Source organism: Thamnophis sirtalis, unplaced genomic scaffold (genome assembly GCF_051295495.1).
Source record: "Thamnophis sirtalis isolate CommonGarterSnake01/CBP01778 unplaced genomic scaffold, rThaSir2_p1.2 scaffold_4, whole genome shotgun sequence".
Taxonomy (NCBI): Eukaryota; Metazoa; Chordata; class Lepidosauria; order Squamata; family Natricidae; genus Thamnophis; species Thamnophis sirtalis.
The window spans coordinates 86877529-86899187 of NW_028261384.1; the positions used below are offsets into that span (position 1 = coordinate 86877529).

Genomic DNA, 21659 nt, shown 5'->3' on the forward strand with positions numbered 1-21659 from the left:
TAAGCAATTGATAGTAGCTAAAAAGAGCAAGTTAAGGTACAAGAAGGGCATTCAGCACCAGATCTTCCATAGAAGCTCAGCCATACATCCAACTTCAGCTTTATTTATTTTATTTAGGAAATTTATTTGCCTCCCATCCCTTATCCAACAATTCTTTTTTAACTCTTTAGCTGCATGAGAGTTTAGGATAATTTTAGCAAAACTGAAGTACATTAATTCGTTACAAATTGTCATATTTATCCACCTGTATTTCTGTAAAACAGATATTAATTATGTGTGTATTTTCTGTAAAGGAAATAAAGTAGGGAGTGTTTTTTTGGAATTTTATCATCCCCATCCTGAAATTATCTTTTGTTGCCAAGCTGCAGCAAGAAACACAAAAGGGAAGATATTAAGAGAAACACAAAGTAATAATAGAAAAGAAATGGAGAAATCTTTTTATTCCTACTTTGTCTCTGTTTTAATCCAAAGCAGGATGCATGAATAATGTGTGGAAACTTTGATGCAGAAATTGTATCGTTTTCTAAGCTAAAGCTCCACACCAATACTATCCAACAATATCAAACTGCAGTAAAATAAAATTTAAAAATCACAGGCTATAAGGCAGAGATGGCGAACCTTTTTTGGCTCACATGCCATAAGTGGGGGGAGTGCAGGGGGGTCGTGTGCGGGCGTGCCGCACCCATAATGCAATGTGTGCGGCCCCCAGTGCGCATGCGTGCACTACAGGCGCTCCCCCCCCCCATTTTTTGCATGCTTTTTTTTGCCCTCCCCAGGCTCCAAAGGCTTTATAGGAGCCTGGGGAGGGCGATAAAAGCCTCCACTGCCCTCCCGGAACCCTCCGGAGGCTACAGGGACTTCAGGAGGCTTCCATGAAGCCTCCGGAGCAGTCAAAACGACCCTCCAAGCAAACCAGAAGTCACTTCCGGTTTCCTCGGAGGGTTGTTTTGAGCGCTCCGAAGAGTTCAGGGAACTTCAGGAGGCTGCCCTGAAGCCTTCGGAGCAGTCAAAATGACCCTCCGAGAAAACCAGAAGTCACTTCCGGTTTCTTCGGAGGGTTGTTTTGAGCTCTCCGAAGGGTTCAGGGAACTTCAGGAGGCTTTCCTGAAGTCTTCGGAGCAGTCAAAACGACCCTCAGAGCAAACCGGAAGTCCGTTCCCGAACTTGCGGAAGTCCGTCCCCTAGGGCCATTTTTTTGCGCTCCGGAGACTTCAGGGAAGCTCATGAAGCCTCCGGAGGGCCTCCGGAGGGAGGCAGAGGTGGCTCTTTTCGCCCTCCCCAGGCTCCTATAAAGCCTCTGGAGCCTGAGGTGGGCGAAAAATGGCTTTAAAAAAGGGCGAACTCAGCTGGCCAGTACGCGTGCCCTGACAAATGGCTCTGCGTGCCACGTGTGCCATAGGTTTGCCATCACTGCTATAAGGGAACTTGACTCCTGCATCTGTTTTGTAAAAATGGGCAGCTTGAAACAAATCAGAAAATTTCTGATTCAGTCAACTAGAAGGTGGAAAACTGTGAGTTCTAGTCTTGTATTAGCCATGAAAGCCAGCTGGATGATTATAGGCAAGTCGCTCTCTCTCAGCCCAATCCACCTCACAGGGTGGTGGTTATGGGAAATATAGGAGGAGTAAAGTATGTCTGCCAATTTGAATTATTTATAAAAATAAGGAAGGTGGGATATGGATGAATGAATAGCATCTATGCAGTTGCTTGGTGGGATGGAGTGGTGGTGAAAATCGAGGAATCATTTCACCCTAATGAGATTTGCCTATCTATCCATGCTATCAGAAGAATAATATTATGGACCCTGCAGTTAAGGAATTCTGGCTGGCAAGGTCCCAGAGAAGGGCCCTTCCTCTGGAATGCTGTGATACTCACCCTTTTAGCCTTCTGAAAGGGCCTGAAGACCTGCCAGTGCTAATTGCCCTGGGACCCCATAAGTGATTGTGATTTATTTGTTGTGATTTATTGACATTTGTAGGCCGCCCTTTTCCCTGAGGGGACTCAGGGCGGCTCACATAAATCAGGGAAGGGGAAATGCAGACAATAACAAAGACACATATAATAAAAGCAATAACCAACATGCATTCATCATTCGGGAAGTCTCTGTTGCTCTCTTCCTTTTCATCTTAACTGTATTTTAAATGTATGGTCTTGATTTGTTTTTTAATGTTTTATATGGTGTTTTTGTTGAATGTATAATACGTTGGCTTTGATGAGATAGGCGGCATATAGGTTTGACATTTAAAAAATAATCAAAATCTGCCGGATGGCGAATATGGCATCCTGACTAAAATCCCTTCCTTTTGTACCTACCGGCTGTGATGCCCAACACTGAAATAAAATAGATAAAGCATTGATTATGATGCTGCCATTTTGTAGATTTTAACACTCCCAGCAGATACCTATGTATGTGAAGTTCTCTTTCTTGTAAACTTCAGTCTTACAGGAAGATTGCATAAAATCAAATGCATTTATTCACCAGGATAAATATGCAATATATTTTAGAATTAAAAATAATTGTAAAATATATTGCAGATTTATTCTGGTAAATATCCTTCATAATGAGGAAAATGTTCCTCATACAGAATTGTACAGAATTGTATAATTTAAGGGCCTCTGAACTATGGCAAAGCTTTTTTCTCACAGGGAAGTGTAAACTCTTCTGTAAATTTTTAGGCTGTTGCATCTCTTTTATTCTCCACAGTTGGAGGTATGGTGCTGTCCATCCTAGATGAGATGGAGAATATCTTTGTTTGGCAACATCTACAAGTTTATGAAAGCCAAGCCAAGGGGGTATGGCTGGGGATGTCCTTTAATCCGAAAGGTAAATCAAGCAGAATTGAGAGACTGCATTACTGTTTAACACTTAGACAACTTTGGTAACTTTGAAATTGATTTGCAGCAATGTAGCAATGCGCTATGCTGGAAAGTCATGGCTCTTTCACTAATCACACAAAGCATGTTTCTTCCTTCTGCACAGGGGGTTCACTTGTTTGGCATGACAGCACAGCTGTAAACTATTCTAACTGGGGACAACATGATACAGGACCAAGCATGATCAGCCCAAATAGCTGCTATTGGATCCAGAGCAGCAATGGTGTTTGGCGTCTGGGCTCTTGTTCAAATGTAACCATGGGAGTCATCTGTAAGACAACTCGAGGTAAGGAAATGAATTAAGTTTGTACAGATAAAATCAGGGTAGGCTTTTAATGATCCTAAATTGAACTACAGAACTGGAGAATGCAAACAGGAGCCGGAAGTTCTCACCCATCCATCTATTTTAGGACAAGGACAAATCATAACAGATACCATTTTATGATTGGGACGACTGTTTTTATGGGGGGAAAGCAATTTTTTCATGAAGACCTATGGATGAATTTGAGGAGTCAGCGAGAATTTTAAGCAGGAGGCTGATGGATTTAGACAGGAATTATTTGGGTTACATTGTTCATTTTCCTGTAAACTGTGGTTGCTTTGTGGTAGCCCTGAATTAGAATTGGGTCTTTGATTGGGCCAATTGAAATTGAAATTCTTTAAGAGGTAAAAGGAGGTAAAATGACTGTTGAAAGAGAAACCCTTATTAGATGAAGGGAAGACAGTGAGTGGATTGCACATAATCTTTTCTATTCTGCCCGACTAAGCATTGTAAGAAATCCAGAAAGGTTTACATATGTTCACATTTTTCTAAGTTGGGTTAATTAAAGTATTACTCTAGTTTGTTTAATATTATGATGGAGGACAAAAATTAAGGGCTCCACTAGATGTAAAACTGATCTACCTACTTGTTGAGTATGTGGCTAAATTGGAGATATATTCTTTGAAATCAAGGCATATTTGATCACAACTTAGGTGATGCTATAGCAGAATATGAGGCATTATGGAATAGCTTGAACAGCATTGGAGAGGTAGGTCAAATGATATTGGGACAGGAAGCTGACATTCTTTATTTCTTTGTCTTTTCCATGGCAGCGAAAGGAAGCTCCATCTCCAAATCAGGTATGCTTTGTCCCTTTATCACTCAGTTCAGTTGCCTAACCCAACACACCTTTTAACACCACTGTAGTAACTGATAGGGTGAGAGTTGATCTAATTATGCTGTAAATACAAGGCCTTGCATATGAGTACCCAAATTATATAAAAAACAGCAGATAAATAAAACTAATAAAAATAAATATATTCTGTATGGCAGGTATTTGAAGCAGGTTGTTCAACTTAATGATTTTCCCTACTTGAATGACATTAGATAAGCATAACAAAGGCAGACAGCATGTCAGAAATAGACCTTCTTTAATTCTTCATCCTGCCTCCTACCTCTTATTTCACCCACTCTATCTCAGATGTGAAAGAAGCAGTGACTTGAGAAGTATAATCAGGATTAGGTAATTTTGAACAGGACATTACCATTGACTTTACCAAAGAGGATGCTTTGGTAACTCTTCAGATTTTTTGGGGTGGGAAGGGCAATGAGACACATGTGGTTAATAATTTTGCATGGATACTGCCATGGGATTTGTAGTCCCACCATGATTTCTTGTATGTAAAAGGTTTGTAGAGCATCACTTACTAATGAAGAGAAAGTCCCTTAAATTTTATTATTCTTTGAAAAATAATAAAAATAATAAAAAGTACTAGAAATAATTGAACAAATTGAATTTAACACATTTATGTATAATTGCAGGTTATGGCTGTTTTGAGTAGTTTGACAAAAGTCTATGAGTACACAAAGTATTTAGATGAAATATACAGAGTTTCTGAATGGTTTGGAATCTCCAAATTTCAGTAATTCATCTCTTAGTGTTCATCAAGTTGTTGTTGTTGGTCAGTTTTACACACAAAGTTATTTTGCTCACTCTTGTTTTGAATACTGTTTAGCTATAAAAATGAATCTTTCCTCCTAACCTTTCTCCTTTTACTGCAGCTTTCCTGGAAAATACAAAAACCATTGTTGTAGTCATCCTCTCCACTCTAGCACTCTGTGCACTGGTAGCTGTGGCCTTCTATCTGTATAAGCGCCGGTTGATTTCAGAACAAGGGACATTTGAGAGTGCTCGCTATAGCCGCACCAACGCTAGTCCTAGTGAATCTGCTGAGAAGAACATCCTGGTATCTGATATGGAGATGAATGAACAACAAGACTAATAGTGAATGTGTCAAGTGTGGGAGTTGGGTAGGGATGGTGGGTGGTGGGAGAATGGGATGGGAGTGTCACAAGTACCTGTCATGAACAGTCTCAAAAAGCCTCTCAGGAGAGAACAGAACTGCTGAGTCAACAGCAGAAGAGTTGGAAGGCAGGGCAGTGACCCACTAAAGAGATGTGGAGAAATACTAAAAGGGGCTTTGTAAGAAATCCCAGTTTACCTTTTTCTACTCAGAGAAAAATGATGGTTCATCTCTTGGAAGGAAAATCTCATTTTGTAACCTATAATCTCTAAGTAGCTATACAACTTCTTCACATCTCTTTAGAGACTTAGTATATAAGCATTTTTTTCCTCTCCGATAATAATAGCAAAACAAGTATTTTGTTGTATCTTTTCATCTTGCTCTTCCTACCCTGTCTGTTTCTTTCTCTGATATGTCCTTCCATTACTTCTCAGAGACATGTGAAAGGCCCTTGAATTCTTTTGGTTGAGATCAGATCTTCTATTCCACTGCTGCCCAGCAACTTTTTCTTTTTTAAGCCATGATGCTATCATGAAACCCATTGCCATAGAAAGCCTTTTCCTGAAACCATTGAAAGCAGCATCATTGAACTTTCATATTTACGAGTGCCAGCTTCATGACAGAAATATTTACAGCAGTGCTTAAAAGCTGGTGAATCTCTTTAAAGGTTCAATATTTCTACATAATATTTTGACTCATCTGTTTATTGGTTTCTCTTTATCTAGTTTTAGGACATGTGGAGAACAGATCATGGTTTAGGTCATATTTATGTATAAATATTGAAAGGATTCGCAAACTTTAAAGCACCAGTGTAGATGTACTTATTAAATTTATGGATGGCAAATAAATTTAATAAATAAAATAATAAATGACTGCTTTGGAATGGCAAATATAAGAATGTTGAAATGTTTTGGCAATTAGAATATTTTATACAATACTGCATAAAAATGGCCAGAGTATTGTGAAATTACTATTCATTGATTAAAAAAACCCTTGTAATTAAGAATATGCAGAAGGTGTGGTGTTCAGATCTTTATATCTTTGAGAGAAGAATAATCAGAACGAGAAAGTTATACTGCAGGATTACATTTTCCCAGATGAAATAATGTTTGAGCACTTAAATAAATGCCGGTAGGCAAAGCAGTAATTATCCTATGTAATAACACAAATGGGAAACAATAATGCATATTGTATAAAACCTGATTCAGCAGAAAGATATCATCCAGATTTTGGAACCCAGATGTGCTCAGAATCTGAGTTTCATCACAATCACAAAATGACCAGCACAACACAAACTTTTGTGTGTGAGGGAGATATCTGTATGCATGCATATAGGAGCATAGTTTGTATTATGATATTTGGATTCCCTTCTCAATATTTTATTTATCCTCCTACTTTGGGTAGCCATGTTTCAGGAACAGAAAGCTGGTCTGTGAATTGACATTCCATTCCACATGAGTTTAATCATTTGAAAAAAGTAAATCCTTTATTTTTATTTAAGAATAGCATATAGGCTGCTGGGCAACTTAAGGTTTGGATACCAGATGCTAAGAACCAATGAAAAAATACTGTACCTGCTTAGAATAGTGGCTTTTTATTATAATAATTATAATTATTTACAGAAATAAAGAATAAAAGGAGCCTCATTTAAAACAGGGACCCTGTGAGAGCCATTCTATTTTACGTTTTCATTTTTAATTAAATATTTCTGAGTGGTAACTGTGACAATGAAGTGGGGATAAATATTTTTACAACTTAGATACTTAAGGAATTTATTGTATATGAAAACAGATTTTTCACTTAAGCTGGATATTAAGTGTTTGTAAAAAAGCTATACCTATGACATTTGCCAAACACATTCCACACCAACAATAGTAAGGGAAGTTTCAAAAGCAAATCTAACTTTCCCATTTTCCTTTCTTTTCCCTTCATAACTGCCTGTTTAATGGGCAACTTTTTGATTTGTGTCTATATATTTTTATCTGGCTCTCTTGCTCAATATTTTTCTCCTCAGGGGATAATTTAAATCATGATAGAGCATTTAGATGTTTCAAAGTCTGTCGTAGGATGGGCAAGTTGCCTTTGAGCATGTGCAATGTTTTTTCATGTCACTGATGAGACACACTGATGAGACAAAGAAGCAGTCCCCCTGCATCTTAATAATGCTACAGCAGAGGTCAAGATTTATAGCATTGGGCACAAAAGATATGCCATTTTACTGATGAAGTAGAATCACTTTGCAATAATATTTAGGACAGGATTTCTGTGCAAATATCTTGTGGAAACTGACCATGTGTGTTCACTGAAATGGGTATTTTTTAATAAGAAGCACAGGTTCCTTCCCCAGGAACCGCTGACATGCTTGTTCAGTTTTGTTTAATGGGAATTGTCTTGAAAGCATATCTTGTGCCAAGCAGGCCAGCTAACATGTGTTCAAGGAGTAAGTGCAATAGCAGAGCTGAAAGGATGGGAAGCTTTTCAAGATTAGCCTCTTCATTCTCCCAGCTATTCAAGCTGCTGCTATTCCCCCAATTTCTCTATCCATAATGACTATACTGTAGCCATTATGTTTCTTATAGTCTTGCTTATTATTTGCTTTCAGAGTAAATCAAGTGTAACTAAAAATTATTAATTCCATAAAGGAGGGGAGAAGTATCCTGCCATTAATGGAAGGTTTTGAATATACTGGAAAATGTTTCAGATTAAATATTTCTTGTTTGTTTTTAATAATGTGAAAAGGTGCTAAAAAAACTGGCATATTTTAAAATAGATCGCTATAGCTTTTTTAAAAAAATAAGTATTTTGAATAAAGCTTACTTTCCCATCATTTTCAGCAAAATGTTTTTTTTCCCCATGTTTTCAACAGTTACAAAGAATCGAAAAAGTTCTTACCCTTTGTGATTTATTTTATTCTCTCAGGATGTATTACAATGCTGATCTTTGCTTTGATAAATATTGGGAAGATTCTATTTTTTTAATGACCTAAATAAGCATTGTTAATTTTTTCTTTGTAATGAAACTCGTTAGAATTCAAAATCATGAGATAGATAGTCCTTTTGTGTTATGGAATGCATGAAGCATAACAACTTTTTAAAAATCAGTATTATTTAATTCTGGCCTTAGCCAAACTTAACAATTTATCCCAATTTAATTGCAAACATCTATAATAGTATGCAACATTGCTCCTTTTGAATTATAAAGATAACTAATTAAGTCAAAATATAGTATATAGAGAAATGAAATAAAGGGAAATATACTAGAAATAGAGAACTAAAAATAGTCTCTAAAATTGATTCACAAATTATTCATATGATCTCTCTTTAGGACAATAGTTAGAATAATTAACACAAGGGCATCAACTCTAAAGCAAGATGAAAATCAGAATGCCAATGAAGCTTTAGATTAATATCTATGAAATATGCTTACTTAGTCTTAGATACGTTTATTTAAATTGCTCCTTTTCAGGGATGCAGTTGCAAAAGTTTTGATAGTTACTATCTTATATAAGCAAAGATTAATTAAAAAAGAATTTAAGGAATTGGTATTCAGCACAGCTTTAAAAGGTTGCATCCTGGCTTGATCACCGAAGGCATTCACTGTTTATGCAGTGAAACAAAGAAATGAAGTTTCTCTGACAAGGATTCATGCATCTGTAACCAATATGGTTACCAATCTGTAATCAATGTGGTATGTTTGAACTACAAAAGTACTTTAAGAGCTATCAGTATTCTTGGATTCCCTCCTGTGGATACAGGGACTCTTCAAAAATACTTCGTGTATTTATAACTTATGTTCCTCGAGTTGCAATTTATGCCAATGTAACTTTCAAAAGCTATCTCTAGGTTTAGAAGCATAAGTTCTTCAAATATAGCTTATTTTGGCAGCATGGAAATAATGGCAAGGTTCTAAGGGCTCCAACTGAGGCAAAATATCTGGGCTACAGTTGTTGGTATTGTTATAACATTAAATGGTCATGAACTTATGGCATGTGCTGTACTAAGCATGGAAATGGAACAGTCTTCACCAAGGAAAAAAAAATCACCAGAAGATGTATAGCAAAATAAAATAGGTGAGGTTTAAAGAAAACTCTGTGTTTATCTCAAGATATTTACATCAAAGAGAATTTACATCAAAAACTGTTAAATACTAGATTTAGATGGAAATACCTATTGGATTTTCATCCTTTTCCTAAAAGGGTGATAGTATAAGAGTGGTATTATATATAACTAAGCAAACTATCTAATCTGCAAAAAGGGTAAGGTGGTGATTGGAAAGAGAACAAAATATTGTGTATTTTATTAGATTCTTGTGCCATGCAAATCATAGGCAAGATGTTCATACAACAGTACATCAATTCATTTACATCTATGTCTCACGGATTGTTTTATAAGATGGGGCATACAACTTTATTTTAATATACAGATGATTATGGATCTTCAAGAAGCCTCTGATCCATAGCAAAGTTATGCAGATTGGCTTCTAAAGAAAAGGTAGAAAAACAGGTACCTAGCATCCAGAAGATTGTTAAAAGTACCCAGAAACAAAACTGTAGCCATTGTTGATTGAGTACCAGTTGCTGGCTAGTCAGCAGGAGATATTTACACTTTTCAAATTGCTGTTAATAACCCATGGTATTGAAAAAAATGTTAGTAATACAACTTAAGACAAAAACCGAACCACACAAACAACCCAAGACCCTTAGAAGGCTTTAAATTTAAAAAAGGTGACACTGAATATGAATGGTGCACATATTCATTTTGGCCTGGTGTTATCAACGGGTGAAAGTGGAAGGGTGTAGAGGAGAGTTCTGTCAGATTTCTAAAGGGAATTTACTTCTTCGGATCCTGCTTGACAGTTCTTAGCCACTGTTGGCAGAATTGGTTGGATCTGCAGTAAATAAAATAAATACATTTTAGATTCTTTTGCCTCATAAAACAGCAAAAATGTTAAACTTACTGAATACTGCTGTTGAAGAACGCAGCAAAGTTCTAAACAATGTAATAAATTTAGCTTAATTCTAAGCAGTGATATAGTGAATTAAAATGAACTGAATAGGCCAAGTAAAAGTATTTAGTTTCACTGTAACAAACTGGGACCATCCAAAAATAAGTGTCAGAATCACTATTGCATTTGAATTTATTTATACTTGCAAAGGCCTCAATTAGCTAGAATTGCTTAATATAAGTAATGAAAATATGTAGTTTGTGATATTTACCATATAAAAAATAAGGAATAAATGACAATTCAGAAAAATTAGACTGACCATTAATTAAAAAATAATATGCATTAGTATTAACAAAATCTTCCTAAATTAGTAATAAAATTGCGTTTATGCATTCATGAACATTTACCATTTCATTATTAGTAGTTAAACTAAAATAACCTGGAATCCCAAAATATCAACTAGAATAATATACTGTACTTGTGACATGGCATATACTATACATATATGAATTTCACACATTCAAATTAATTTGTCAAAGTGAAGAGAATATTACAAGCATTCAATCTCAGAATATATTGGGTATTTTTCTGAAATGTCATATACTAAAAGATGCTTGTCTTGCCAGATACATAGTACATTTCTCCAGATAACTGTTTATTTTATTTATTATCTTCAAGGAGATTATGAAAATAAGTTTATGTCAGATGTTGACCATATAAAAACTAATGAACTATAGTGTCTCCTTGCTAGAAAATAGATACTGAAATTCTGCAAATAGCACAATGCATTTTAGTGATTTATGGATTTATACCAGAAAATATGTGCTCCCAATTTACTATAGGTAGTAATCATCATATATATTATAGGATCCAATCTGGCTCATCACTGGAAGCAGAGGTTACACACAACTAGGCATAATATAAATACTATGTGTAGAAACCTAAAACACACATTCTGGTAGAGAGAAGTTCCCTAAGGATTGGCGCTAGCATGAGTTCAAGAACTCAGAAGACTAAACTTCTGGTCTCAGTGACCAATGCAGATTGGATCCTGCAACATTATTCTGGGAAACCTATATTTGTCTTAATTCACGATATAGATATTGTCATTGCAGAGCAATGATTCTAAAAACTAGAAAAAATGTAATATCTTGCATGAATTGAAATCTAGGGAATCAGATGTTATTTTCTTCCTAATATGTTTATAGTAAGATTGCCATCTTAACATAGTAGCATCCATATAAACATAAGGAATACAAGAGGACTCATTAGATTTGCAGCGAACACCAAGCTGGCAAGTATAGCCAAACACCCCAGAAAATAGGCTCAAGATCCAGGAGGATCTTGACAGAGTTCCACATTGGACCCTACCTAAAAAAAAATGAAATTCAATGGTAAGAAAAGCAAGATTTTACACTTGGGTAAGAAAAAAACAAAGATTTAAGTATATCGCATTTCCCTGAAAATAAGTTGTAGCCTGATTTTTAAGCGTGCCTAATTATAAGCCCTATCTCCCCAAAATAAGTCCCATTAAAGGAGGTGGGCATATATGAGCTGATGATGTCCAGAAGCAGCCACAGCCGGCACAGTGCAGGTTAGTTGATTCCCTGTTCAAACAGCAGGCAGAAGCAGGGGGAGGCAAGCCATATAGGCCACAGGAAAAGTGAGTCAGTGGGCCAGAGTGGACGGATGACCATGGGAGGCTTATCACATTTCTCAGCTTGCCTGTGGCTAGCATGGCGCATTGGGATTGCATGCCTTTCATCTTGTGTCTCTGCCTTCATCTGCTGCCAGTGCTGCCACACAAAGATGAGCCACCCACGGCTGCCTGTCCACTATGGCCCACTAACTTAGCTTTCCCACGGCCCATGCACTGCATCTGGATTGCCTTCCTCCTCCCCCCCCCCTTTTCGTCTGCTGCTTGGACAAGGAATCAACTCACCTGTGCTGCACAGACTGAGCAGTCCCAGAGTGCCACAACCAAGGGATTGATGGGCTGCAGCTGCTGCCAGATACCTTTGATCCCCGCATGCTTGCCATCTCCTACGCATGCGGCAGGAGGGTTGATTGCTCTGAAAACCCAAGTGTTTATTTTGGAGCCTCCAAAAATATAAGTTAGGGTCTTATTTTTGGAGAAATAGTGGAATATGTGGAATCTGGCTCAATAGCAGTAACGATTCCCAGTGGACAATCGCTTGAAATATGAGACGACGGTATGATGCAGCTGTCAAAAAAAAACCAACAACAATGCAATCCTAGACTGCATTAACAGAGAGAGAATCAAGATCATGTGAAATGTTAGTGCCACCTTTTCATGCTGGAATATTGCATCTAGTTTTGGTCGCCACAATATAAAAAAAATGTTGAGCCCCTGGAAGGAATGCAAAGAGCAACAAAGATGATTAGAGGACTGGAGGCTAAAACATAAACAGTTGCAGGAATTGGGTATGTCTTGCCTACTGAAAAGAACCGGGTGATATGATAGCAAGTGTTCCAATATTTAAGGGGCTGCCACAAAGTAGAGGGGGTCAACCTATTTATCAATGCACCACAATGCCGAATAAGAAGCAATGGATGAAAACTAATCAAGGAAAGAGCCAAGCTAGGAGAAATTTCCTGACAGAACAATTAACCAGTGGAATGACTTGCCTTCAGAAATAGTGGGTGCTCTTATCATTGGAAGTTTTAAAAAAGATTGGGCAGCCATTTGTCCAGAATGGCATGTGGTTTCCTGCTTGTGCTGGAGTTGGACTAGAAGACCTTCAAAGTTCTTTTCAACTCTATTATTCTGAAGTTCAGGATGTTGAGAGGTCTCCTTAGATATTTCTTAAACAATATGTTTTTAGTCCCTCCAAGTCAGTGGACTGCAGTTTTCTTGGCACGTTTTCTACAAGTGATTTATCATTAGCTCTCTCCTAGGGTTGAGAGAGAGAGAAAGAGAGTGACTGGCTCAAGGTCACCCACCTGGCTTTGTGCCTAAGGCAGAACTAGAACTCACAGTCTTGTGGTTTCTACCCGTGCATTAAGTGCTATACCATACTGCCTCTCTTAATTGATTATTTGTGCTATTATAAGAATATAAGACCATCAAATAGTCATTAAACTATTGATTCTTGGCTTCCCAAGCTATGCAAGGTGGCGGACCATCAGAATTCAAATCTAAACAAACTGGGGAAAGTTTGTACATATGATAATGCATCAGCAATGTTCTTGTGTAACCTAAATACAGTAGGCAAAAACAGGTCAATTGCTAACAAAAAAGAAGAAAAACATAAAATGAAAAATTCTGACACTACAGCACATACAATTCCAATATCATTAATCTTGAACTCTCATTCTTCAAAAACAGAACTTTCAGGAAAGACACAAGCTGAGTTCTATCATCCCACAAGTGTTGATTACAAGGGACTCAAAATATCCATGTTAATACCACTTGTAATGCCCTAGTAAGGCCAGACTTGGAATACTGCATCCAATTTTGGTCACCACGATGTAAAAAAGAAATTGAGACTCTAGAAAGAGTGCAGAGAAGAGCAACAAAGATTATTAGGGGACTGGGGGCTAAAACATGAAGAACAGTTGCAGGAACTGGGTATGTCTAGTTTAATGAAAAGAAGGACTAGAGATGACATAATACCAATATCTCAGGGGTTGCCACAAAGAAGAGAATTAAACTATTCTCCAAAGCACCGGAGAGTAGGACAAGAAGCAATGGATGGAAACTAATCAAGGAGAGAAACAACTTAGAACTAAGGAGAAATTTTCTGACAGTTAGAACAATTAATCAATGGAATGATTTGCCTCTAGAAGTTTTGAGTGCTCCCACACTGGATGTTTTAAGAAGATGTTGGATATCCATTTGTGTGAAGTGATGTAGGGTTTTCTGCCTAAGCATGGGGTTGGACTAGATCACTAGAAGACCTTCAAGGTCCCTTCCAACTCTGTTATTCTAATAATTTCTGCTGTTGCAAAATCTCACTTTGATTATCTTATATACATTCAAGTGTCACATAAAATTACCACTGCTTTCATTTCATTTCTTTGATTTCCCTATGCAATATAAAAAGTGGCCAATCCTGATTTACATCTGATAAAGGCTTTAGCTCATCAAACTAATGCTAGAAGGTTTATTATTTATTATATTACTACCAAATGTCCATGTTGGGACTTTCAAGATAAAGATACATTTGACTTCAATTCCATCTATGTCATTTGTTGCGGATCCCTTAAACTTGCTACATTTGACTTTAACTTTCAAACTGCAATATTCCGTTGACTAATCCTGGAACAGCTGATCAAATTGCTAGAAAAATTATGACCTATTGTCTCGAAGTTCTGTTTTGGGACACTGTTGGTCAATCTAATTGTTAACCAGTCTTTCTATTGCTAAAAGAATAAATCAATGCTGAATAGTGTGGCAGAAAAAGAGTACCATAAAAGTGTATCATTCAACACTTGTTGCTTCAGCAATATTGCAAATTATACATTGACTTAGATCAGTAATCTCCAACCTTTCTGGCTTTGTGGAGGGGAAGAGGGGATGGTTCCAGGTAAGCAGGGAGCAAGTATGTGCACAGCTCCATTTGCACAAGTGGTGGACATGCACACCCACTGCTTGCACATACACCTGCTGCTCACACAAATGGAGATGTACATGTACAATTGCCAACCCAATGTGCGCACAAATGGACCTGCACATGTGTGCTTGCCTGCCCATTGCTTCCACAGCACAGTTCTGAACATGCTGTGGTAATAAGCCACGGCTCATGAGTTTGGGGTGTGTGTGGCTTAGATTATAAAGAAATAAGAACAGAACAACTTTTATTATTGCTGGTTTTGCATTATGACAGTTATTACACACATATTTTAATTATACAGTTTTAAAATATGATTTATTACACCAAAAGTTATGCTCACTCAGAACTATATTTTTCCACACATTTTGTAAAATTGAATATATGTGAGACCAGGAACTTGATAAAATATAAACCAATGCTACTTAACTATATAATGTTTGAAACAAAAAAAATCAAGCAATCTTAACAATTCTCTGGCCACTGCACTGATTATTTGTAAAACATATTGGAAAATGCAATATTGGTTGTACTACTTCTAAATGGGACACGCTTCAGAATCCCATTGTTTTCTATTCTCAATAGAGAGCTTCAAGAGATTGAAAAAAACGGAAAGTCACATAAGATATAAGGTTTATTTTTGGTATCTGATTTGATGCTAGAAGAAGAATTTAGCATAATGATGCCACAAGTAGTAAACATAGTTAAGAATTTTTAGGCACTGTAAGAAATAACGTATAAGATGTTTAGAAACTATTAAATAGCATGCATCTTGCGTAATCTTATATAAACCTACTTTGGTTTTCCTCTGTTCTAGGTTGCCTTGAGAGCTAGGGAAAGAAAAAAGATTAATATACATCTCTATTAATGATAAACAGAAACATGATTTTCCAATGCTTTAATAATGTTATAGAGATAACTTGGAAAAAGTCTTTTAAAAGATAGAACCAGTGTAAAATAAATGGAGAAAGCATAGTACTAAAATTTTAAGTATTGTAACTATTTAAATTAAGGTGCTGTAACATTTTATTCAGTTTACTGGAATTTTTAAAAATGTGATTCCTTTGTGACTGGATAAAGGTTTATGTCCTAAGACATACCTAGAGGATACTACATAGTCTTTCAACTTTGGATATTTAATAGCTGATATCACAAATGAGGTATGGATTTCTAATATAGCAATAGCAATAGCAATAGCAATAGCAGTTAGACTTATATACCGCTTCATGGGGCTTTCAGCCCTCTCTAAGCGGTTTACAGAGTCAGCATATTGCCCCCAACAACAATCCGGCTCCTCATTTTACCCACCTCGGAAGGATGGAAGGCTGAGTCAACCCTGAGCCGGTGAGATTTGAACAGCCGAACTGCAGAACTGCAGTCACCTGAAGTAGTCTGCAGTGCTGCATTTAACCACTGCGCCACCTCGGCTCTTCAACAATATCTCAATGGATATTGTTGAGGTATCTGAAATATTCATTTTATTCTAAATACAACAGTACTTTGTTGAATGAGTACTGTTGGTCTATGCAAGGTATGCTGTACATCTGTGATATGTTAGGTATTAATATTGAATGAAGCTTCATTACATCTACAATTAATTTATACTTTTCTAAAGCAACACTATTTCACAAATGTGTGATAAATTTTCTAATGAAAAACAATTGCATATTACAAAAAAATGTAAACATAAATGTGTATTATACAAAAAGTTAAAATAATTTGCACTATATTAAAGAACCTAGGTTGTAAAATATATGAGAGCCAGGTTAAAGTTGTGGTCAAAATGCTGAATTTGAAACTAGTAGAGAAAATGCGGGATTTGAAACTAGTAGTTCTCCCTTAGGCATGAAGGCCAGCTGGGTGATTTTGACACTGTCGTTGAGCATTATGGTTTTGGACAAAGTAGAAGACAGGAGCATAATAAATCAATGTACAGCATGTTCTATACAAAAATTTGGTATTATTTTTTTTAAGAGATGTGTTCCTATTTACCTATACTCATTTAATCTGGTAATGACACAGGGAACCCTGAGATTTCTAGGCTGCTGTGAATAGATGTGATAAACATAAAAGAAGTGCTAATCTTCCTATGTAAACAGAAAGAAAAAATAGATATTATTCTGGCTCTTACCCTATCTCTGGAGGCTTGATTGTAGTTTAATCTCATGAGTTCTGCAAACCTTTGCTCATATAGATGAAGCAGCAGTACAAGGTAAAGGCCTGAGTTCATCAGCTCATCCTGGGCCTATATGTTAAATAAGACATTATGAATTTATTCCACAAAAGAAACAACAAGTAATTTTCTCTTAACTGAGCATATTTCTGTTATCTTCTGGCATAATATCCATGAATACAAGATAACTATAAAAACTTTAAATCCTTTCTTCTGGATATTTTTTGAATATTTCCCATCACTATGGAAAATGATATGAGGACTTTATTTTTGTGAGGAAGGAAGAAATGATTTCATGAAAAATAACTATGCAATTAGAACAGGATTTGTAAACAATACTTTCTCACATAAACCATCACTTTTAAACTTCCAGAGTTCATTATGCTTTTCTAACTGATCTTAATGACGTTTTCCAGACAACTGCCTACCAGATACATTAAAATGCCTCTAAGATGTCGATTGTGAATTGCAAGCCATCTTACTCAATTAGCATTCATGCTTCCTATCACCAAGCTGGTCAAGACCTGAGTGCCTACATTATTTCAATATGTCTCCATTTCAATGTGTGATAAATTAGTACAAATCCCATCATCCCGTCTTCCACAAAAGGGAAATAGCTTGCTAGCATCAACACTTCCCACAATATTCATTGATCTACAGCAGCAGTGCAGGCATCTTCTTAACCCACTTGATCCCCTCAACTTTTTTATAAATCACACACAGTGATTGGATCTGTGAGAAAAGAAAGGTTGTATGTGTGTCTTTCCTTCCCTTTCATTCCAGGTAACAATCAAGATCTCAATAGGATCATGCAGCAAACCATCAACAATAGGCAAGAAAATGGTAAATGAGCACCTCTCTACCCTAAATGAGTTCAAATTACCAGGACCAGATGGATTATACCCCAAGGTTCTGAAGGAACTGGCAGATATGATCTCAGAACCACTGAACTATATCTTTCAAAGATCCTGGAGCACTGGGAAGCTACCAAAGAACTGGAAAAGAGCTGATGTAGTTCCTATCTTCAAAAAAGGAGGAAAAAAAATAGGTCAAGGAAACTATAGTCCTGTCAGATTGATTTCAATACCTGGGAAGATTCTGGGAAAGATAATCAAGCAATGAATCAGCGAACACCTAGAGGCAATAGCAATAGCAATAGCAGTTAGACTTATATACCGCTTCATAGGGCTTTCAGCCCACTCTAAGCGGTTTACAGAGTCAGCATACTGCCCCCAACAACAATCCGGGTCCTCATTTTACCCACCTCGGAAGGATGGAAGGCTGAGTCAACCCTGAGCTGGTGAGATTTGAACAACCAAACTGCAGAACTGCAGTCAGCTGATGTAGCCTGCAGTGCTGCATTTAACCACTGCGCCACCTCGGCAAACAAAGTCATAACCAAAAGCTAACATGGGTTTGTCAAAAACAGATCATATCATGCCAGTCTAATTTTATTGCATTCTTTGAAAAAGTGACAAAATTAGTGGACCAGAAGAATGCTATGGATATAATTTCCTTGGGCTTCACTGAAGTATTTGATAAATCACAACATACTACTGATCAATCGCGCTCAACATGTAGTCCTCAATGGAACTGGATCTACAGGGAGGAAAGTATTCAATGGGGTACTCCAAAGCTCTGATTTAGTGCCCAGTACTCTTCAACATCTTCATCAATGATTTGGATGAGGAGATAGATGAGGAACTCATCAAATTGCAGGTGACACCAATAGCCAATGCTTTAGAAGATAGGTTTAAGATACGGAAGGATCTTGACAGACTTGAACATTGGATGCTATCTAACAAAATGAAATTCAATTCTGAAAAAAAAAAGTGTTTTGCGCAAGAAAACCAAATGCACAGGTATAGTATAGGTGACATCTTGCTCAATAGCAGCAACTGTGAGAAGGATCTCAGAGTCATAGTGGACAATCACTTAAATATGAGCCAGTAGTGCAGCTGCCAAAAAAGCCAAAACAGTTATAAGCTGCATTCACAGAGGGATAGAATAAAGATAATGAGAAACATCAATACCACTTCATAATAAGGCCACACCTGAAATACTGCATTCAGTTTTGGTTGCCACAATATTATAAAAAAAATGAGACTCCAGAAAGAGTGCAGAGAAGAGCAAAAAAGATGATTGGAGACTGGAGGCTAAAATATTTAAAGAATGGTTGTTGAAATTGCATATGTCTAGTTTAATGAAAAGACTAGTGGTGACATGATAGTAGTATTCCAATATCTCAGGTGTTGCCACAAAGATGAGGGATTCAAGCTATTCTCCAAAGCACCTGAAGGCAGGAGAAAGAAGCAATGGATGGAAACTAATCAATGAGAGAAGCAACCTAGAACTAAAGATAAATTTCCTGATAGTTAGAACTATTAATCGGTGGAACAACTTGCCTCCAAAAGTTGTGCATGCTCCAACACTGGATTTTTTAAATAAGAGATTGGACAACTATTTATCTGAAATGGTATAGGGCTTCCTGCCTGAGCAGGAGGTTGGACTAGAACAGTGGTCCCCAACCTTTTTATCGCCGCGGACCAGTCAGCCTTTGATAATTTTACCGTGGCCCGCTGAGCGCGCGCAGGGGTGGGAGGGCGTTGTTTTAAATCCACCTTCCCAATTCAACACCTGAATCATATCCCACCTTCCATTTTGTATGTAGATTTTAAGGAATAAACAGCTGAATTAATCAAGGTCAAAGATAAAAAGAGCAAGGGCAAAATTAAATAAGCCAGAGGATAGCAATGTAAAAAGAATACAGTATTAAGGAGAGAAAGGAGAAGAAAAAACCTCGCTTCTGCTGAGGTCAGGGAAATGTTTGATACTGATCTGGCTGGGTAAGAGTCCAAGAGTCCATATCGCCAATAACTACGCGTGGGGGGAAAGGAAATGAGTTTTGTGAGGAAGAGAAAGAGCGCGCTTCACCGATGCCCGTTGGCGAAATTTTGGATCTCCCCTCAAAAGACCCCCCTCTCGCCCTCGGCTGCCCGATGTTCTCTCTCTCTCTCTCTCTCTCTACCTCTCCCGCCGTTCCTTCTCACAAGCCAAGGCCGGGCGGGGAAGCGCCGTCTCCGTCCCGGGCACGCCGCCCCTCCCTGGACAACTCGGAGACGACTGAGCCGAGGAGGACAGCGAGAAAAAGAAGAGAGCGGCCAGCAACGACCGCCCGAGGAAGCCGCCAGGGCCTCCAAGGGCTCCGCTTCCAGCGCATGGTCCGCCCCCTCCTCGCCTCGCTTCCAGGCGAGCCGACTGAGGCGAGAAAGGAGAAAGAGGCGGAGGCGTTCACTGAGGGGACGGCTGACTCGGGGAGGGGGCCGAGGTGGTGTAGTAGCGGGGGATTCTTCCTCCTCGCCTCACTTGCTCTTGTGCTTCCGCGCAGCTCCCCCCCTCCGGCGACGGCGCTGCATGAGTGAAGAGTCGGCCGTTGCATGGCCCCCGGCCGCTGCGCGGCCCGGTGCCAGGTACTCCACGGCCCGGCACCGGTCCGCGGACCGGGGGTTGGGGACCACTGGACTAGAAGACCTCCAAGGTCTCTCCCAACTCTGTTATTCTGAATAAGCCCCAGATTCCTATGGAATCTATCTGGACCCCTCTGTTGCCATCAGTGGACCAATGAAATAGGTTCTGTCACTCTGCAGTGGGAAATATTATACAAAAAAAGTCCCTTGGTTATCAGGGCATGATTTGACCATGACATGGGAACCACAGAGAGTTCTTAGAAGTTCTGATCAATTTGCATTGCTCCAAACTGAAAACAGGTAGTGACCAATGTCCCATACTGGCCCTGGGATGACCTGGGTTACACTCATGGCTGTCATGATGGTAAACAGCCTCCAAACCATCCACAGAGAAGACAGATAAAATTGCCCCTCAGAAATGGAGTCAAGGAGCCCGGGCAGGGAGATCATCTTGCAGCAGAGAGTCTATAACAGTAGCCACAATCTCAACTGATGACTAGAGAGCAATTTAATTTCACATGAACTTTTGAGACAGCACCTCTAAAACCTATGAGGAACAACTCTCTATTGCCTTAGAAAGAGCAAAAAAGTAACTAGTTGTAACTAAAGTAGAATTGAACAAGGACTAATTGAGCATGTAGAACAGCACAAAACCAATAAAATAAGGTTGTCTTCATTGAAGTTTGTTCCAAAGACAAGTTGCCACTACTGCAATATCAAATATAAGCACCCACTCACTACAAGAAACAAACCAATAATAAATGACACAGATGTTGTCATAACTGAAAGCCAAAGAATGCACCATAAAAATGGAAGATCAGGCTAGAAAATAAGATTAGCAAGCTGAGATCAGTTGCAAATTTGGTAGCTAGAACAGATGAAAAAAGAAGTGAAGAACAAGAAGACCAAAGAATGCCTAATCAAAAAATACTGTTTAGAAACAAGGAAGATTAAGGAAGCACTGGAAATCATAAAGCAGCAAATGACAACAATAGCCAAGAAGATAGAAGATACAAAGTTTGGATTTCTAAGTATAGGTAGAATCTTCAGTTTCATATAGTTTTCATCAAGAAAGGTGATCAAAGATATTTGCTTTCTTCAATAAAGGATGGATTTATCAGATTTCTTACCCGAGACTGTTGGTGATTCCTGTAGTAGTCATTCACATTAAAATCATCCAGATCTACAGTGAGTGTCTGTTTACAGAGTTCACAGGTTTTCACTGCACCAAGCTCAGCACCTAATCAATACAAATATTTATTTGTAAGATATACTTACTGGAGATTAAATAGTTTAAAATACTCTCTAATTATACCACATATTTGATCAGTTCATAGCTAT

General features: G+C 38.0%; 2 protein-coding genes across 5 annotated transcripts in view; one reads left to right on the plus strand and one right to left on the minus strand.

Annotated features, from left to right (window-relative positions):
- The window catches only part of MRC2 (mannose receptor C-type 2), a 98141-nt gene extending 91975 nt beyond the window's left edge, over positions 1–6166 (plus strand). For both annotated transcript variants that reach the window (XM_087713290.1, XM_087713291.1), the window contains exons 27-30: positions 2705–2824; positions 2981–3160; positions 3970–3996; positions 4919–6166. In XM_087713290.1, coding sequence (XP_087569416.1) covers positions 2705–2824; positions 2981–3160; positions 3970–3996; positions 4919–5139 — 548 coding nt within the window. In that variant the 3' untranslated portion in view covers positions 5140–6166. The remainder of the gene's footprint in view (positions 1–2704; positions 2825–2980; positions 3161–3969; positions 3997–4918) is intronic.
- Positions 6167–9853: 3687 nt separating this feature from the next.
- The window catches only part of MARCHF10 (membrane associated ring-CH-type finger 10), a 60568-nt gene continuing 48762 nt past the window's right edge, over positions 9854–21659 (minus strand). For all 3 annotated transcript variants that reach the window (XM_087713293.1, XM_087713295.1, XM_087713294.1), the window contains 4 exons: positions 21449–21558; positions 16810–16923; positions 15475–15508; positions 9854–10047 (listed from right to left, as the gene is read on the minus strand). In XM_087713293.1, the coding sequence (XP_087569419.1) occupies positions 10019–10047; positions 15475–15508; positions 16810–16923; positions 21449–21558 (287 nt within the window). In that variant the 3' untranslated portion in view covers positions 9854–10018. The remainder of the gene's footprint in view (positions 10048–15474; positions 15509–16809; positions 16924–21448; positions 21559–21659) is intronic.